At 33.7% G+C, this 21,414-nt stretch overlaps 1 protein-coding gene across 4 annotated transcripts in view; it reads right to left on the bottom strand.

Moving 5' to 3' along the window:
* Positions 1-572: 572 nt before the first annotated feature.
* The window catches only part of LOC118192509 (innexin inx2-like), a 55,285-nt gene continuing 34,443 nt past the window's right edge, over positions 573-21,414 (bottom strand). For 3 of the 4 annotated variants that reach the window (XM_085813961.1, XM_085813960.1, XM_085813959.1), the window contains exon 2: positions 573-2,890. In XM_085813961.1, coding sequence (XP_085670087.1) covers positions 1,798-2,880 — 1,083 coding nt within the window. In that variant the 5' untranslated portion in view covers positions 2,881-2,890 and the 3' untranslated portion in view covers positions 573-1,797. Of the gene's footprint in view, positions 2,891-19,003; positions 19,161-21,414 lie in introns of those variants that run through there. The other variant, XM_035363503.2, reaches the window with a different exon arrangement.

Genomic DNA, 21,414 nt, shown 5'->3' with positions numbered 1-21,414 from the left:
AAACTCGCAGACATTTTGATCCTCTTCTATAGATAAACTCGCAGAAATTTTGATACTCCCTTTGGATGGATCGAAGTATTTTGGCAAAAATCCAACAAGAACACACTATTCGTCAGTATTGAAAAAACAATTAAAAATATGAGTTATTTTAAATATTATTTTTGAAAAATGTGACAAATATGGGAAATAACTTTCTGGAATCAAAAAATGCTTCAGTGGTTCATTGAAGACCATTGAAACTAGAAAGAAAAAAATTGGGAATAAAGAAATGTACAATGAACATGAAATTTAACACAATAAAGTGATATCTTTTCTGTTTGTGAAAATATTAATGTTGTATTAACTAATTTTTCTCCTTTTTGTCAAATGTAGCAATATATTACTTTGTAATCTTACTATTACATACAAAATTAATACGTGAAATACCAAAATTTTAGTTCTGTCCTCAAATTATAAAATTTTACATTTTTTTGTTTTTTGGTCTAGCCTAAGATAACCAGGAAGGATTGGAATAACGATACTAATTTCAGAATAATGAACCTTTGTAAACAACAAAATAATTTGCCAGCGAATCACATCAATAATCAGACTTTATTAGCTAAAGTGTGATACATTCATAACAAGCTGTAGATACTTGGTCAATGTGGCACTTAAAAAATAGACAATAGAATAAAAATACAAAAATATCTAGTCTGAATAATATGTACCAAAAAATACAGCTACTTTTGGAATTTTAAATTACAAAGGCACACGATTCCTCTAGTCACAATATAATCACCTATTTTATCACACAGTAAACTCCCAAGTCTATGTATTTACAGTTTTTTGCAGACAATTAACACACTTTAAAATACAATTAAAACCCTAAATTAAAAAAAAAAAAAAAAATGGACCCTTCAAATTCAAAACCAGCTGTTTGCTATAGAGCATATATGGAATTCTTTATGAACATCAAATGATATGAAGAATAAATGCATGGAAGAACATGAAAATTTTCTTATTGGGATGGACCTGACACAAGGCACTTGACATAACACATGGCAGTAAAACATGCATCTTATAATCACAAAGATGATTTTTTCTGAAACAAGCACATAGGAACCAAAGTGTAGAATATCAGTCTGTGAGACACATAAAGGTCTCATTGCACACACTTCACACTAAATGAAATCTAATTATAGAAGACAATTCTGTAGTTCTTATGCATGTTAAATTAATGCTATGAAATTTAAAAAAACTTGAAAAAGATTTAATTTAAACATTTATTGGTTAACATTGCCAATAAATAAATCAACTCATCAAAATAATATTAAACTTTGGTATGATTTTTAAAATTAAATAAATATTCGGTAGCTGAAAAATTTGAACATTTCATGTTTAATGACCCCCCATATGGAAATTAACATCATGAACATTTTTGTAAGTAATTGCATGATTAAAAATAAATAATTAAATTAATATCACACCCTTCAAAAAAGGGGTACGCACATATTGCACAGTCAGTCATTTGAAAAAAACCTTTTTCTTAGTTTTTATATATCAGATCCAGAATAATGAATTATTTATCTCCTGTAAAAATGAAAAACAAATTGAGCGCAATTTTTTTCTCTATAAAAATATGAATATATAATTGTTCATGGAAAAGGCACAATATGATTGTGGCAGCATTTCTTAATAAGATGACAAGATGAGTTGTCTTTACACGGAGCACAAATGTGCAAGCACCAACTTCAGTAAAGACAACGTAGGAAATGTGTAACTACTAAATGTTCAAGTTAATTTAGCTGGTTTAGAACTTTAAACATTGTCCATATTTTTCCCGTCAAGTTTTCTGGCGAAGTCGTTGATTACGTCTCGGAAATTCAAAGGATCCAAATTCTTTGACAGCAAGTCTAGAAGAAGCCAGTCTCCAAGTTTGCATTTGTTGATGATTGTCTCAAGGTAATCTTGATTGGCAAGGCGAGCTCTTGAGCGGGTGACCATGAGTCGAGATTTGGGCCAAAATACAATAACTGCTCTGTATACTAATACTAAACCAGATAAAATAGCAAGAATAACAAACCAGAACCACAGGAAGACATAAATTTTCTCATTGATGATATTGATAGGTAGAATGCACATAGCATCGTGACGTTGCACATCGCCAGAGGAACCGTATCTGTGGAAGGTACATTTGGTGAGACGAGGGAAGACTTTGATCATGGGGTCGTAACGAACAGACCAGTCCCAGCCTGTGAACTGAATTACTTTTGAACCGTATGTAGAAAACTCTCCACCAAGGAAAGCATCCATTAAAAAGATTTGACCAACAACATTAACGAAATTCATAATTTCAGCAACAGCATAGCTCATGAAATAAACACTGTGGTTATTCAAGTTTGATACCATGTACTCTACAAGAAGTTTACGATTAGCTAGCTTGGTATCTTCTGGTAAAATTGGTGAATTCAAACCCAGAATCAAGTTCTTTATTCGTCCACCTTCCATTGCCTTCCAAAAATATCTTGGTGTATAAAAAAGAATAGCCTGCAAGAAAAGTACGAAACACACCCACTGATAGTAGGCATGGTAGACACGTTTTTCTCCTGGAGTATATTTATCTACACCTGGATATGGTACCTCTTCTCCAACTTTCTTATACCATGCATCTGGCAAACTAAACGTTGTATGTATCCAACAAAATGTGTCTAGTAAGTTCGAAGGTATGTCATCTTTAGATATGCAGTCAATAGGATCTCCAATGTACTGCCTGCCCGTAACAAGTATGCTGAAAGCAACAAGGATCACAGCAGTTGCCTTGTAATGAAGGCGGAACACATTGTTATCAATAGTTGTTGCATCGGTTTTGAAGAAACTTTTCAAGCCCGCGAACAAATCCATGGCAGTCTAACTGTAAAGGAAAAAAAAAAATACAATATAGTTTTTCTGTAAAACACTAATTTTTTAATTTTTCTTTTAATAGTCATTAAAGAACCAGTTAAAGCATTTTGTGAAAAACATTACATTTTCATATATACTAGATGAAAGCCAAAACGATAAAGTAACCTTTGGTTGTATGGTAATTTATTACGAGTAATAAAAATCGAATCTCATGTATTTAAATTAAATGCACATTTTTAATATAGAACAAATATGAATGGAACAAAACATATTTCTAATCAGTCATGGATATTGCTTGATTAAATGCTTAATACACACACATTTTTAGTTTTATGAAAGTTCCCAATGGTCCCTACAATATATTTAATGTGAAAAATTACAGTACTTTATATTATCGATATTTTAATAAAATAAATGCTATAATAAACTTTGCCCACATTTATTTAATAAATACTTGATGGACAATACGTATATTGACTTGGTCCACAATATGTTTAATAAATATTTACCAGACAAATAAAAATAAGTTTTTATGAATCAATTTGAGTAACTTTTAAATTTTAAGTAGAAACTGAATTTAACTGATGCAGATCTGGAAGTGGTAACCATGACTGCCAGGAAATAAAATAACTAGTGTTCTACGATCCCGAGCTTAGCGCTTGCAATGTTGAAAAACATCCTTCTGTGCTCGGTGCATTTTTCTAAAAGTTAGATGCATTGCATAACAAATATATGCACACCAAATTCTATTAAAATGACATTACTCGATTTTGTTTGTTACAAACTTTAAAAAAATATATTTCACTAACTACATTACAAATATTCATATGTCGCATGCCAAGTACTTCAAACAGACTAAGACCTCAATCCAAAATTCCCCAAATAATGCATCCGAAGGTCAAAAGTTCCACTTCAGCGCTTACGTGTCGGTCTCAAAATGCTTCGAAAACTTTCACTGTGCGACATGAAAATGTGAATGTGCAAAAAAATAAAGCGCGAGGGTGAGATTCGGTCACGCATGAACTATACTGTTTATAGCTGACCACGAATATATCGTGCCAATGTTGAAAGGACAGTGGGTATTTTTCACAAGTTCCGTAACGAAACCTTCGGGAAGCATTTCGAATATTCCCCCCCTCCCCGTACCTGTTAACTAGGTCTTTCCTCATTTTTAAATCAAATACTGATTTACGAAATGATTCCGTTACTTCTTTTTTTTTTTTTTTTAAAGGAACTGTAATGTTCTATTCGTCACTTTTATCGCCATCACGGGTGACAGCATTCCATGAAAATATAAGTAACTCAATTCATAGAATGAAACTAGAAATACAAAAAATATAACACCAACGCATTTATATATATATATATTTTGGACCAAAAACTTCGCTAAATCATATTTCTCGAAATTAATGATTGTGACCCCAAACTCTATTGATAAAAAATTGGCACTGTATGAAAACTTTTGTTCATAATGTGTCTTTTGAAAAATACCGTTAGCTCTTGCCCAAGCCTTTCACATTACATATTGGAGTTAAAATAACAAAACAAAAATTCTTATCAAGTCGTTTCCTGTTATGAAAGGAAGCGAGTAACTTCAAAATAACAACGATCAGGTTTGTCAGTAGCGGTTCTATGAAGTACACAAAAATTCAGACAATATGTAGTAAACGCTACAAACTCATGAACTGCTAAAATCCTTTGCTGTGGCCTATAAACATATGCATGAGTTCAAAAACATTCTTCACAATATAATAACAGCATTCTAAAGTATATGTAGCGAAAAATTTTGCTTTGTGACACAATTAATACATATTTATAATTGTTAATAACGACACTATTATCTTCAGAACTTTTTTCTCTTTTGAGAGTAACTACATGATGTGGGTAGCGATACTAAATTGAGGAAATACTAAGCCCACTAATACTTTTGCATGATCATTCAAATGTGTGTGGAAGTCTCATTCCATATAAATTTAATTAAATACGTGTAGTAGAATTCCAGTTACCTGTCATTTAACTGGATTAGATTATGGTCGAAAAGCTGTGAATATCAGTTGAAAATCAACTACAGAAAATTGATTATAACAATAGTGATTAGTTTTGATCGTGGCAAACAAACGGGAGCCTACCTTGACTTTATACAAGACTGTCTTGAGGAAATTCGTCCATATTCACATTACACGTGGGAAAAACAGAAACCAACAACAGATGGGAACTGTATCGAACAGGTTACCAATGTAGAGATCTTACTCATTAGGCCACTGGCATAAGATAAATTCGTTACAAATCAGGGGAATATGAACTTTATTTCTTTTGAACTGTCAGACTTTTTTTTCACTTTTAACTCGACATTCTTTTTAAAAGAGAATGTCAAGTTAAAAAGAGAAAAAATACACCAGACTAAGATAGGAATGGGTAAAGAAATGTAACACAGCTAAGAACAATGATGTCAAAAATAGCATGATAACTGTTACAAGTGGATTGATAAAAAAGATGACATCTGACGTGCGTCTCAAAGCCAAGATCCAAGAACTGCGGTTCACTTAGTAGCGTTACGGGCAATATATCTTGTAAGCGCAAGCAAGGACTTAATTCTACAAATGAGAAGGGCAATAAGTGTTCGGATGCATACTGACTTGGCATAAATTTGATGAATGCCAAACTTATTTATCTCATCAAAAGAAAAGCGAACAACTGCCATTAACTCTTCTAGGCGATGGCGCATTTAAAATGCAACTTAACAATCTGACAAGACAACAGCATTTATATTCAATTAACACCGCCATCTGTCTACAGAAACGAATGGAAAGAATGGTGGAGTGTACCTTCACGGTATTTCACGTTCAAGGCTAAAAAAACGGTCATTACGCAGTTCATTAAGTAATATTTTTGTTTACTTATTATTAACCATGCCCTTATTTCTGCGGGCAATGTCTTTTTTTGCGACTGACATCACAATAGAAACAATAGTGATGATGGTGGATACAACGTTCAGCGTTCTTCCTCAAAATATCCATGCGCGTCAAAATAGGTTAAGGAGCTGTATATCTTCGATGATAAATTTTTCGCCTTCTGCAGCCTGTGTGTCTCGCTGGTACCTGTTTCAACTTCCTATAAAGTTTCAGAAACCGTCTCGATAAGAAACACAATTATTAACTCCCTCCAATTCTAAATAGTATGCGTCCTTCCAAGAAATTGATAATAAAATGTCCGCGATTTTTCGGGAATTTCCAGAAAATAAATATTTGCAGATAACAGAAAAGCAGTATTGAACTAGTGATATGAAAATACAAACTCAAAATATGAATCGAAATCTGATGTGTGAATTAATGTAGACTAGATAATTTAATCCTACAAATGTACTGAAATTTTTCTACCAGTACAATTTTTTCCACACAGATCGTTATGGATACGAAGTAATAGAATAATTCTCCATCGCCAAAGTAGCTATTTTGACAGGGATTCTGAAATGTTTAGCTGAGGTAACTGACTTTCTCGGCGTTCTTTAATATTTTTTTTTCTTTTATTAAAACTTTGAATAACTATCTAATCCCTCGGATGGAATCTAAATCTTAAATCATAAGTACCCAAGAAAAATTAAATTCATTCTAAAAGGATATCCATTTTGTGCAAAAATGCGGAACGTAAATGATTTTAATCTGTATACCTGAACTATTTTAGTCATACCAATAACATATTGAATTATTTAGATTCCATCAAAGTACCCGAAGGCTATCTGCCGAAGGTAAAATATGTTTTGTGGAGGACTTCTTTAGGGAAACTGGCTTCTATTCACATTACACATACAGAAAACCACAAACATTCCCATGCGGCTAGTCTGTTCATTGTAATTTAAGCTGAAGGTCGAACATAAATTGTACATAAATACCAAGAACATAAATTGGAAGAGTGAAACCCATGTGCATGTGACAAATTAGGGCTATACATGAATTTCAGAAATAATTAAAATACTGTAGCAGTAAGAAACTTGACGTATTTCCTATAGTCGACTTTTACCCTTTCTAATATCGATAGCATATCGAAATATTATACTGAAAGGAATTTTTTTTCTCCTCCTATCGGTTATTTGCTACAACGTTTCTAAGAAATCACATAGAAAAGAATCTAAATTTACTTATTTCAATGGCTAATACAATTACTCTGGCCCACCAGCGGCCGAGCGGTAAAGTGAACACTGGTAGTTCGGTTCGAATCCCGCGAACGGGCTGGCTGCACAGGCCTTTTCGTGGTTTTCACCATGTGTAACGTGTTAATACGAGCCAGTTTATCCTAGAAATTCCGCCACGAAGGCAACCCTCTCTTCCGTGCAGTGCCTTAGGGCGAAACACGTAAATAATACAATTACTGTTTTTGGCAAAGGATTGCAGTCTATTTGTTGAACTTAAAGCGCTCGAAAGTCACTATTATAATTCCATTGTTAAAACGTTTCTTACGTTTTTCTGAGTGAAATCGTATAAGTATTCTATAAAATGACTGTTAAAAGATAACGATTAATCCCACGAACGAAAGCCCACCAGCGGCGGCTGAACACTGGTAGTTCAGTCCGGGGTTTGAATCCCGGCGAACGAAATGGCTGTATGGGCATTTTTGTGGTTTTCCACAATGTAAAGTGTACAGAGCCAATTTTCTTCAGAGAGTTTTCCACGAAGGAGTTTTTCCCTTTAGGAAGATGGCTCTCGAGTGATTTGCCATGATCATAGCCCAGACTAAACAACAACAAAAAGACATTTCCTAATGATTCCGAGAGCTAACTAAACGCAAAACGTCATTTCTATCGTACAGTTGTGGACAATAATTTCCACAGTTCACCCAACTTATAAGAGAAACGGATTGAGGTTTATAAAACTTCTCAGAATAATCATATTAAAAAAAATTAATCAATGTAAAAATCAAGGGACAGGTTAATAAATGCACATTAATTTGACGAGTAACAAGAAAAATTCAACTAGGGTTGGCGAGCATTTTAAATGAAGAGATTTAACGCATTTTAAGTCTTGAACCGAACTTAACTTGAAATCCGAATTTTAAGGAATATTTTTCAGCATCGTAAGTTTTATTTATGCTATAACGTTTAAGGAAACAACCATATAGGGATCTCGTTTTGCTTCACCCCAGATGTGTAGCAAGTGTTAGCAAACAAACAGTTGAATCAGTGTTAAATATAAATATTGAAACTCGTACAGTTCTAATAAATATCAGCACTTTTCTTTTTATCAAAAGATTCTCCCATTTCTTGGCCGATAAGAGATAAGTCATACAAAAGAAGAACTATCTAAAAAAAGTAGGATCTCATATCCAGATTTAAAATATAACTGAAAGGGGAGAGGAATTATACAGAAATTTCCCGCAAATCCTTCTCCTACAGAAATGTTTTACCATTTAAAAAGCTTCAAAATAAATTAGACTTCATTAAAGAGGAACTTCAAAGGCACGTACGAGCAACCCAATCCAATGCAAACAGAACATAGGCAACGCTGTTTTTGCCAATTTCTCACCATTTAAATGGTGGTAGTAGCTTAACATTAATGTTTAAAAAACGCGGGCCTTTTACAATATGAATGAAAGGACTTTCTTCAGGCACCAACACAAAAAAAACCATCCAAAAATTTAAAAAGCAAATAAAAAAGGTTTACTTACATTAAAAGAAACTTCCTAAAACTAAACTAAACATACTTCATTTAACAACTCAATAAACGTTCTCTGGAGGGGGACTATGACAACTGAAAAACTGATGGTTTTCGGTGTAAAAAATATGAAATACTAACTTTAAACAGAAGAAAGTTTCACAATTAACCCAAATATTCGGTAAGTAGCCAATAGTTACAAATATGCCATTTTGAATTGCAGAGACCTTTTCAACTCAGGTCTTCCGTCATTAATATATTTTTTAATGACCAGGCGCTTTATTTAATAGCCTTTAGCCTTGCGCCACTACAGGAGCCGGAAGTGGCGGCTATTTCATTAGGAGGCACCTAATAGAAGGCCACCGTTGCCTCCTGTGAAAGAACGGGCAGTTACAACCATGCCTTCTCCGGGATTCGAACAGGGGCCCATCGCTACGGCAGTAAAGGTCACTAACCACTACATCTGCTAGGCGGCTCCCGTCATTAAGTACATTATCTACTTTTACAAGGAACAGCCTTCAGGACTAATTTTTCAATTAATGAAACATTTCGAGTAACACTGGAAATTAATGGTTCATTTTTAACAATTTGCTTTGCAACTTGAATACTATTCATTAGGTCGATACTGAATATTCAATAGGAACCAGTTACTCTGTATATTAACTACACATTTGATAGATTCAGTTTCAGTTTAGATTCAGTTTGCTTTGTTCAGTTTTAGAACTATATTATACTATTTACACTTCAATCTAAGTGCTTGCTTTAATTCAACTTGACAGCAAAAGGATTAACTCATGATGTATTTCTAGAACGTTCCGTGCGCCGTGACATTAGCATCTGGACAAATTCTGACTGACACTGGCATCCAGTTCCATTCGAAATCATAAAGCTAAAGTTCAAAACTCCCCATGCATCATAGATCCGGTTTCACATAATGAACTCCGCACTTTAAACCACTTATTTATGTCCTGAGATTTTAGACTGGCATGGTAACTTCTGTAATGCACAAGACCTTAAGAATTTTAATTATAAAAGGAAACTGTAAACAATAAATTACAAATTTTTTCAGAATAAGGAATGGGGGGGGGTGGTATTTATTTTTGCTCTACCAATTTTATGGACCTAATTTAATATGGAATAATAACCTCTATAAATCACAGATCTTATGATAAAAAGTGAGTACGTTATGTTAGCATGTAAACAATTTCAAAAATTCAAAGCATCTAACGTATTCTTTCACTATTCAATTACTGTACCATGAACGATGCTGGCCTGGTGTTTTGTAACATTTAGCTTTCTACTGATTTAAAAGCATTTCTAAAAAAGCATATATTCAGTCTCCATATTGGTTTCATTCTTGTCGTATATCCAGAACTACCATAGGATTAAGTGACTCGAGAATATAATAAAACAGCATTTCAAGTATAATCTTGGCGTTCTTTTAAAAATTAAAAAAACTACCACATTAACATTTGAAATTTATCCATTGAAGAATTTTATAAGACAAAACTCTACGAAAAGGTATCCAAACTGGCGCCTTAATTACATTACTACAGAGTGCCACTACTTGGTGTGGTATGTTAAAATAATACTGTGGCATGTGAAGCTTGATAATGCTTTGTCCCCGGTAAAAAAATACATAAATATACATTTCAGAATTACTATTTATAAATCATAGCACGGTATTTATGGCTACGAAATGTTACCTATGGATAGAAGCACTTCTAGAATATATGTTGACAGACTGCACCGTTTAAGAAACACGGTGGTAAGCGACAAATCCGTTCATGTTCTACACTGACTACCAATAAGTATTTGGACACCTATGCAAATGACGATATCTGCGGTCCTAAGATACGTCACGGACACCGCCAGTATATATCGTGTAGGAAACAGCATCGGCTTTAGTCGCATGCAAGATGCCTCGCAGTTCGGAGCTCTCTGATTTCGAGAAAGGTATAATTATCGGGTATCACAAACGTGGCAAATCCTTAAGGGACATATCTAGCGATCTGAAGTGCCCAAAATCGACAGTGGCCTATGTGATTGTCGGAATGTGCCCCGAGTCGGCAGACCAACGAAACTGGGAGATAAAAACCGACAAGTGCTGTCCAGAGAAATTCGGAAGAACCGCACCCAACCAATGGCCCTTATCCGCGAGGAGTTTCAACAGGCATCCGGGAGTATTGTTTCAATGAATACCATTCGTAAGGAAGCACATCTGCTTGGTTTTCATGGTCGTGCTGCTGCCCATAAGCCTTTGATCACAAAGTCCAACCGCGCTGCTCGGTTAATGTGGTGCAAAGCACATCGAAATTGGACCGTAGATCTGTGGAAACGGGTTCTTTACCGTTCGGATGGCAGGGTCTGTTATCTACCTGGAGAACGTCTCCTGTCAGAATGCATTGTGCCAACAGTCAAGTTCGGCGGAGGTGGAATTATGGTCTGGGGGTGTTTCTTCTGGTATGGGCTGGGACCCTTGGTCCCCATTCATGGTAAGTTCAACTCCGATGCCTACTGCACTATTTTAGATGACAATGTGCTTCCTACGTTGTGGCAGTTTTACGGGTTGGACCCCTGTTACTTTCAGGACGACAATACCAGTTGTCATGTTTCGACGTTAACCAAGGCTTGGTATAGTACCAATGGAGTTCATCGAATGGACTGGCCTGTACAAAGTCCAGACCTGAACCCTATCGAGAACCTCTGGGACGAGTTGCATCGCCGAATTCAGGGGTGCACTACCCGTGCAAAATCGGTGAAGGAACTATGTCTTCTCCAAGCCGAGTGGAAGAAAATACCACTAGCTGCCATACAAAGACTTGTGGAAAGTATGCCCTGGAGGGTCCACGCTGTAATTACCTCTCGTGGAGGCTCTACCAACTATTGATTTTGAATAAAGTTAGTTTTTCTTTTCTATCACAGGTGTTCAAATACTTATTGGTAGTCAGTGTATTAGTGTCAAGATTCCGAATCACTAACAAACTGCTAAGAATGAGCAACATTAATGCATTTTTAGTTTAAACGTCATTATTTGAGACATTTCAGTAACGACATTACCGGTTTAACAGCATTAAATCATTAGTACTTAACACGTCGTCCCGTCGTGATGCCCACTAGATAACAATATGGCTTCATTTCTAGTTGATAATAGCTACACCAACGCTAACTATTGTTAAAAAAGGTGTGGGTCACACGCGCCACCACTAGAAAGAAGTTGCAGAATCAAATTCAAAGAATATCTGTGAAGGTTATAAGACATCAACCACTTTTTTTTTTTTTTTTTTTTTTTTTAACATTGTGGAGCACTTTTAAGGAAAAAAATAAAATGAATAGCAACTGTCTTGCAAGAATGACTTCTTTTCAAATTTCTAATTCCTTGTCCTTTTGTGCGTGTATAAAGATTTTTCAGCATAAAAACGAAATTATTTTTTCTTACAGCTTGCCAAATACATTTATTTTCGTACGAAACGTTCAAGTTCACGCAATGCTTTGATTCACCATGAAAGTTGTTTAAAAATTAAATTGTGCCAGATAAAATCTCAAGAAAAAGACTACTTCTCGATCTACCCGATTAATTTTTATGCCAATAATTAATGAGTGCATATTCAGTCATTTTGAATGTAATTCTGGGAGATCTTGGTTATTCGCATCGCAGCCGGAATAACCAAAGCTTTATAAATACAGCTAACAAATCAGACGTAAACGGAATCTTCTATTACACGACAATCTTAAAATGCATTCAGTGATTATCACTTTCTTGTATTGCAAAATGCTCTTAGCAAGAAAATATGAGTGACATATTAAGATAATTTTAGATTAGGTTAAAGTTCCTAGGAGGTGGGAAAATGTCATGGTCAGTGCGATGGGCTGTAATGAGTAATAAACGTGCAAATTTAAATACAACATACTTTTCATTAGAATTCAAATTCGTAGATCTAGCATCATCAGTGCCACAAATCCAAGTTAATTATGCCATAAAAATGCGCAAAATAATAAAGAAAATGCAATTTCACTGCGGGAGTTCTCAAATGCAACTATATCCAGCTGGGCAGGGACGGGAAAAAAATCTGTTTTCCAGCAACAGCAAGAGTAAAAAAGAAAAAAGGAACATCAGAGTCCAAAAGACTCTACGGACTGTTCTTGAAGCCTTAAGAAAAAAAAGAATGCATGCAAAATGGTCATCGTGTGACACCAAAAAGTGACACACGCCATGATGCGAAAACTCATCTCCCGTGACTTAAAATGTTATAACCCTGAACTGGATGTGTTCTCAGAAGCATGTTTGTAAAACTGCCATTTAAGGGCATAGACTGAACTACTTTAAAAATAAGTGCTCAAACAACAAACTAAAGCCAACTTCGGGAGTCTTAACAATATCTGACAACCTGCTCACTTCAAAATCCTTCAGATAGTTTTGTTTTGACAGGAAATGGCAAGGATCTTATTTTGTGGGGCTATCTTCCTGCCGATTCACTATCTTTTTGAACGGTGTTCTGTTTACCAATGTAAATTGGCATTTTGTGTAAATGAAACAAACTTTAACAATGCTTTGACCTTCACGTGTCGTGCTCCTTTCATCACAGAAAAGATATTTGAAAACATCTCATTTCCTGAATTTGAAACTCAGTCACGGAACTAAATACTTTCAGAAGTCATGCTACACTAGAAAAACAAAGACGCTGAAAAAATAAAAAACAGTTAATAAACTTACTAGTGACTAGCGCATCGCTCAGCTGCACTACAGGTTCGGGGTTCGATCCCAGGGCTGGCAAGCTTTTATCCCTTACGTAGATCAATAAAATGAGTACCAAGTTAGCTTGGGGACTAAACACGGGGGTCCTGCGACAAGCTGACCACTTGTCCAGGGCATATGCTGATGCACTCCGGGGCCCAAAAGGTCATGAAAGCAGAAAAAGGGCACTGCAGGCCGTGGCCTCCTAGGGCCGTTGTGCCACTGAGTTTAGTTAATAAATTTATTTACTTCCAACGGTTCTCGTCTTTAAAATATGATGATCGAATGCGTACGTGGATCAATAACATAATATTATCAGAAAATTTTCCCAATTAAAATTCTGATCATGGCTGACCGGCTTTTAAATGACACGCATTTTGGCTTCTAAATATTTGACTTACTAAAGCATTGTTCTGTACAAAGTCCAAATTCATTATGCCTTTTTATTTTGTGATGCTATACTATATAGACATTAAGTCTCATAGAAAAGGTAAATTCCTTAGTTACATTTTACCTGCTTTTTTTAAGGTACTAAATTTTTATATACTATTCCTCCCGATACTTTAAATGAATAAATGTGTGAAATTAAGTGGAGCAAAATATGTTCACCCCATGTCACTGCCGCTACACCAAAATGATGGAAAGACTTTCCAGAAAAATGCCTACATAGGTTAGAAAATTTAAGAAAATTCAAGTTCCGAAATTCTTACACATTTCTTTATTTATATTATACGCATATCAATTTAGGCATCCAAAAATAATCTCGAAAATACCTTTAGGTCAAAACAACCAAAAATGCAGGTTCGTGTTTTGGCGTGGTGTCGCAGATATGTTGACCATTTGGTCAGAAACTACGCATCCTAATCGCATTGTACAGGAATTCATATTTTGTTGCACGCATCACGCAAGATAACGATCAAGATTTTGACCATTGGACTCCGACCTCAATATTAGTGTCTTATCAACAGAAGATGGCCGTTTCAATCAAAAACACTGATGATGGAAAAACATCAGATTGTAAATAGTATAACTATATGTAGTACCCAACACGGACCTTACATATGTTCTTTTAAATATGCAAAAAGCTTCAGACTTCGTATGAAGTTTTAGAACATCAAAAAATTTTGACTTGGACAGACATAAATGTTTCAGAAGGAAATTTAAGAAACAAGTTCGCGTTCTGCAGTTTACCAAGTTTTGTTCTCAATAGCATTTAGATAGTGAGTAAAGCATTAGACAGCATTTTCTTTTGAGTTTCGGAACTAAGTTGGCCTTCCAAAGCAGAATTTAAACAAGGGAAGGTAACCTAAAATCCAATCAAAATAATATATTACATTTAACTTGCAAAGATGCTAAAATTAAATCAACATTTTATTTTTTGGTATGAATAAAAATTAAACAGGAAGAATGGGAAACTTCAAAATTATTTTACTCACTGCACAACGTGTTTATGGTAAAAAGCTAATTAATGACTTTAATTGATTTAATCAGAAATTCAAAGTACTAAATATACAAAAGGCAGCCTATTTGAACCTGCAAATGAGCGATGTTTTTAAGAGTATAATGAATTTCCAAATCACACTGATGAAATAATAAACAGAGGAGACTACACAGGTTACTCAATTAGGAGAAGTTTATCCAAGCATTGCAAACTCTCCTCTTTGACCTCTGGACCACTTTTGAAATACTGGCTTGATAATCATCTTAGAGTTTACAAAATCTCGGGGCACGTATAAAAATATTATTTACGCTTACGAAGTTCAAAATTAAAGGAACTCAATATCGAAAACAAATGTTTTAGTTAATGTTTTAAAAGTGTTTTAGTTAAAAAAAATGCTAATGAATCAAGTTTTAAGCAAAATTTTGGAGATTAGAAATTTAGACTTTTAATAGGTGCATAACAGAATGCTATATGGAACCAATGGACACATAAATAAAATACTTTTTGCCAGAATTTTTCAAACCCATAAGCGATTACTGGCCAATAATTGCATAAAATAAATATGCTTGAATTTCGATAAAAACAATAAAAGCACTCAGATACACACGATATCCTACAGCTGAACTGAAATGATACCAAGTTAAAAAGAGTAATACCAATCAGAGGTTTGGAAAGCTAAAATTACTTCACCCCTTCGCAATTTCAAGTTTTACATGATTTTAGCAGTTCTAAATTTTTTTCAGACATGTATGTGATAAATTAGCCATTGCTTAATAAAAATACGACTATGTATATATTCTGTTTCGCCTAGAGAATAAAGTCTAAAGTTTTTAACGATTCCTCCTCCACTTTCTGAAAGAGGCATGGAAATTTAACAAATCAATTAATTTAGACCAAATTACTACGATGTAACTAGCGAGGAAGAAACATCAGGTTAGGTTAATTGACTAAGGTAAAGCAACTTAAGGGCATGGCCTCTGGTGAGGCGTGGACGATTTTGCTCTGTTTACTTTACAGATGGGGAAACCCACGAAAACACACAAGCAAGCAGCCCGCTTCCCGGGATACGAAATTGGGCCGAACTAACAGTGTTCAGTGATTTTATCGTTCGGCCGCTGGTTAGAAATTTTCTTTGTTACAATTTTCAGTATTGTTAGCAATTTTTTACAATTTTTTAATAAAAGAATTTACACAATTTCGAAACGGAATACAGCAAAATTTAAAAAAATTACGGAAGATAGTCTGGCATGTACGTATTTTTTTCCATGTGTGACGTGAATGCGAACCAAGTTCCCTTAAAAAGTCTTTCACGAAGGTATCCTGTCCTCAGGCAAATAACCTTCGACTGCTTGACTATAAATCAATTCGTGCCTCAAGAGTTGCGAAATACCAGACATTAAAAGACCAACTGAAATCAAATGTTTTTTCTTAATTACAGAGCAGTGCAAATATATAGCTGCATATCCTATATATAACACATACTAATAATGAATATTTTCTTTGTTGATGGTCAACTCTAAGCCAGAAATACATGCTCTTGGCCAACGGCACACAGTTTGTGGTCGCGCACAAGTGCAGTTTAGAAGAAGCGTAGACTGCAATTAACTCAAATAATTATACGCAACTTAACAGATGAAATTAATCTACATAATTAGTTTCGTCTGGAAAACCAGATTTCAGCTGCGATAAAAACAAGATAATGACTTGCTTCTGATTGCCGAAATTTTACTTATAACGTCAATGTAAATACTCCTAAGCGCAGGTTGCAATATCAACTCAATTTTTTTTCTAACCGTTTAATTGAGGTTTGTAAATTTCACTGTAACCGAAACGAAACACTTCAATAAAAGTATGAATAAACAAACGATCGCCCAAACTTAAATGATTAAAAAACGATAATAATAATTGAGGAAAAGAATCTGCTAGTAATATAGAAAGCAGTTCCTTTCTACAGCTACGCGAAAAGATTAACCCACTTGCGATTACTGCAGCGGAAACGTGGCACATGGCAGCAAGAAACAAAAAGAATTATTTCTACCAATGAGCTAGGATACAAGCTTCACCCTCCCTGCTTAACAGCAACTGAAATAGGATCGGAGATTATTGTTATTTTTTTTTCTTCTTGTCCTTGTCCTGCAAATGTTCTCTGAATTGAGCATTTGAAAAATAGTTCCATCACAGCCTCTCTTTAACAATTTCCTCTTGAGTTTATTTCACGCGAAGAATATCAGATACCAAACACCAATTTAAGCGATGGAGGTTAACAAGAGGATTTATCAAACGTAATTATAAGAAACTAGCATTTAAAAGGAATTTGGATTTAACTGTACAATATTAAAAATAGTGAATTAAAAGGGCCTAAAAATCCATATTCTAGATATTTTTCATACCAAATGGCAAAAAATTTGCTTTTTAAGAATTATTTTTTTCTGAAAATCTCAATTCCACCAGGGAAAATATTTTTAAAATATTAAGATTTCTTCCCAAATAGCAAGTGAGTATGAAATGCCATAAATTTTGCTCGAGCTTGCAGTAATTGAAAAAATAATAATGGCAGCATTAAACCATTATTAAACACCAACTTTTTTCTTTTGGATTTGGAACTAGAAATACAAAACTGTACAGCAACTCTAATCATAATACTTTTTTAAAACTAGAGTACCCTCTTTCAAATTTCTACAACTAAAAATTTTATATTTTAATTCAAAATCTTTTGAACCTTCTTATAAACTCAAAGATATCAAAGGAAAACAAATTCAAACTTTTAAGCTAGTAGTTATATTTATTGTGAAAATTTAAGATATTTAATAGTAATCAGTTTCTTGAGAGTAAGCAAGCTTGAACAGTTTTTGTAAACAAATTTAAAACTAAAAAATTCAACATTCAACCATTAATATAGATGAAGCTATTCAGGCTACAGATGACCTATACGTCTGTCCAAGGTGAATTAATTAAACGTGAAAGTCTTCTGATGCAATAAAATGCAATATCCAGAATTTTAAGAAGTCATTTCAATGACTGTAACTTACTGAATTCTGAAAAGAAACAAATTAATATTCAGATATTAAAATTATACATAGATGAAAGGTTTCTCTGAAAATGAAACTTCAGATCTTGCATTATAAGCTATTACCAATTAATACTTAGGCACATAAATTTAATTAGTGCAAGTTGCTAATATGCCTAATATAGAAATACATCAGTAATAAAAGTTTCATTTTATTAATTAACAAATAGCAATAAGATCGACTCAAAACTTAGAATATAGGAACACTGATATTAATTATATGAATAAGCTATTTGTGCCTTATTTCTCATACATTAATAAAATAAAGCTTAGAAAATACAGATTTTTAACATAGATATAAAATTTTTGGCTTTCATTATTGATATATTAATTTAAAATTTTTCATTAAAATTCTAAGACGAGAAATGAACACAAATTTCAAACTATCACTTAAGACGATATATGGTACTGAATAACGTTACTGAAATAGCATGCTTGCACACAAGTTTTACTATGAAGATAATTAACAGCATATATGGTTAAAAACTTCTGACAAACTGCAAAACAGTCTGTACTTAAAATTAAGTATCCACCCTAAAAAAAACCAAGATACTTGAAAATAATTAAAATTCATCAATTTTGAAACACTAAAACTTGACCATAAATATGTGCAGTTATTTCACCAAACTTCAACCAATCTAATATATATATATATATATATATATTAAGTTTTACGCATTAATAAAGTTCACAAAAAATTATGTCGACTTTAATTTAAAGTTATATTTTTAAGTCAAAAAAAATCTGAATTGGTATTCATCCAAATCCACTCTTTCAAAACTAAATTTTTCATGTCCAACTCTCCCACTTTTCACAAATAAATAATTAAGAAAAGCAAATACCTAAATCCCTACAATTTTCTTATTTAAATTTTAAATAAAAGCTCTGGTATAATTTTAAAAGTACAGTTTTGATTATGTTCCAATTCTTGAAATGTAAAGCTAAATTATGTATATATAAAAAGCAGTGAAAATATACGTGACTCACACATTACATTGATGTTAAAATATATTCTTTAAATCAATGGCTGGTTTAAGAAATCACATACGTTACAAAAAGTGCCATATAAAGTGGTGCCCGGAGAACAAGCGACCACTGGGCAAACCGGTCCAGAGCAGCCTCAAAAACCTTTCGCTGAATAGCTTTACGATTCATTTATAAGAAAATTCTAAGTTAAAATCACATTCAACGCGCTTAATGAAACAGAAGAAACAAATAAAATTTAAATTAATTACCTCCGATAAAGCCTTTAAAAGTTGTAACGAAACCCAATAAAAAAGCAAAACTTTAGTTCTCTTCTCAAAAAAACACTGCACTGCTCCGGCAAGATCTTTCACCTAAGCACAACAAGTTGCAATGGCGGATGCAGACCACGACACTTGTTGAACTCTCAACCAGTCCCCTCCCCTTTCAAACTTCGAGCCAATCGCGTTGTACGAATATTCTGTAGTCACGACTCGACCAGATAGTGAGCTTTGTGACGTCATAAATGTTTTTTGCCGTCTTAAATGACGTCGCATTGGGCTTCAGAAGTTGCATCCGACTTACGTTCCAGTCGTAAATATATGGACTTACTTCAAAATTTGCAGATAATTGCAGTCAGTTTCGAAATTCAAAATTCGACGAATCTGTTCACTTGCTAACATTCACTGAAAGTTTGAGTGGCCAGTATTCTAGGATATGAACTAAATTCCAGTATTGACTTATTAAATTTAATTAATCATCATTGAAAACTTCAAACCGCCTACTTCTTGACTTTTTCTTTCTTTTCTTCTCCTTACCCTTTTGTCATATCATTAGCATAGGCTACAAGAGAAAAGTAAAATTATTTGGCTCAGCTGAACATAATTAGCTACCTTAAATTCATCCCCATCTCCCATTTTTCTTTCTTTGAATTGCTCAGTCAAAACACGTATACTTAACATGGACTGGAAATAACGCATTCAGTTACACGTGTACTCCTGAAACTTTAAAATCCAACTTTAATTACGTGATTTTCAGGCCCGTCAGAGGCCGCGTGTCTTGAAACTGAGAAAGCTAAATACTGGTAGTTCGACTTGGGTTTGAATTCCAGAGAACGGACGACTGCATGGGTTTCATACTCATGGTTTTTTCACGGTTTCAAATTCAACATGAATATGAACTAAATTCTCTTGTGAAATCATCCGTGAAAACATCTTTTCGCTTTGGTAGGAAGCCCTCAATTGCTTTGTCGTAGCATTAAACAAATGAATTCCTCTTGTAATAGACACCGGAATAACGGACGTTAGAATGAGGATAAGATATGCAACCACCAGTTTATACCTCTTTTGTAAGAAGCTGTTTCACTCAGCTTGCAGAATTCAAGGATGCCGAGTGCATGCAAAATCATTTTACCATGATATATGTATGTATCTCAAATTTTCCCCATTTGGAAGGGAAGAGTTCTCCTGCAGTGCAGTTCATGCATACGTATATTACCGCAAGCAGCAGTATTTAATTCTTAACTATCACGCATTGAAGGATTTTTTTGAAGAGATTTTATTTTTATTTTTAGATATTTATTTGAAAGATTTATGTTCGTAAGAAAATTCGATTTTCAGATATATATCTTATTGAATTATGTATTTCATTAGTTATTCAAGGTTCTTGACTAATAGAATAAATTATTATTGGTATTATTCAATTATGGCAAAGCACACGAGGGCTATCTGCCTAATGGGAGGGATGCCTTCGTGGAGGACTTTCTAAGGGAAACTGGCTCGTATACACGTTACTCATGGAATAGAATAAATTAATTTCATTTATTCCAGTTAAACATCGTAATCATTAACATCATTTATTCCACTTATCAGTTTTACTAATTCCATTTAACAGGCTTATTAATAATATCCAAAAACTCAAGGAAGATTTAGTTTGTAAGTTTGTATTATAATTATTAATAATAATCAAGTAAGACTCCATAAAGTAAGTCAAGTAAGACGAAGTATTTGAGTCTTATACTTCAGTAAGTATGATTCAAGTAAGACTAAATTTATACTATAATTATTCATAATTATTACTACTAATAATATATAAATTAATAATTCATAATAATAATGTATTTGCGACGAAATGTAACTACCTGCATTTGATTTCAAAATAATCATTCAAAGTACTTGTTCAAAAACATTATTTCAAAGTAAGATTTAGAATATTCTCAGGGAATTTTCAGATATACGATATAAATAGCAGTTTTGTAAAAAGCCTCGACTTTTACGCGCATTCAGTTTACGAAAATTTATACGTTATATGAGATATGTAGTAGTTGCCGTAAGTAGTTTTACCGTAAAAACAACCTGAAAGGCACTGTTGACTCTTCAGAGGAATCCTAACGCTAAAAACGATTGGTTGAATGCATTTGGGATGAAATTCAAGTTAATCGTACAACAGACAACCGTAAATAAGACGGATTTATCCAAATCAAATGTTTCTTTGAAACTGTATTAATTGAAGCTAGATCTATTTTGCTAATCAGTAGTCGTTAAAAATACTGCTTTCAAAAAAATTCAAAGACACATTATTTCGTTTTTTTTTTTTTTTTTTTTTTTTTTGTTTGTTTTTTTACAAAGTAGAAGGGAAAAAAAATGAACTCAGGTCACTGATTTACTTGCTTATGAAAGCATGC

Source organism: Stegodyphus dumicola, chromosome 3 (genome assembly GCF_044657685.1).
Source record: "Stegodyphus dumicola isolate Sdum_Otavi_A_Nest chromosome 3, ASM4465768v1".
Taxonomy (NCBI): domain Eukaryota; kingdom Metazoa; phylum Arthropoda; class Arachnida; order Araneae; family Eresidae; genus Stegodyphus; species Stegodyphus dumicola.
The sequence above is the reverse complement of the archived record's forward strand: the minus strand, read 5'-3'. Positions and strand labels throughout refer to the sequence as shown.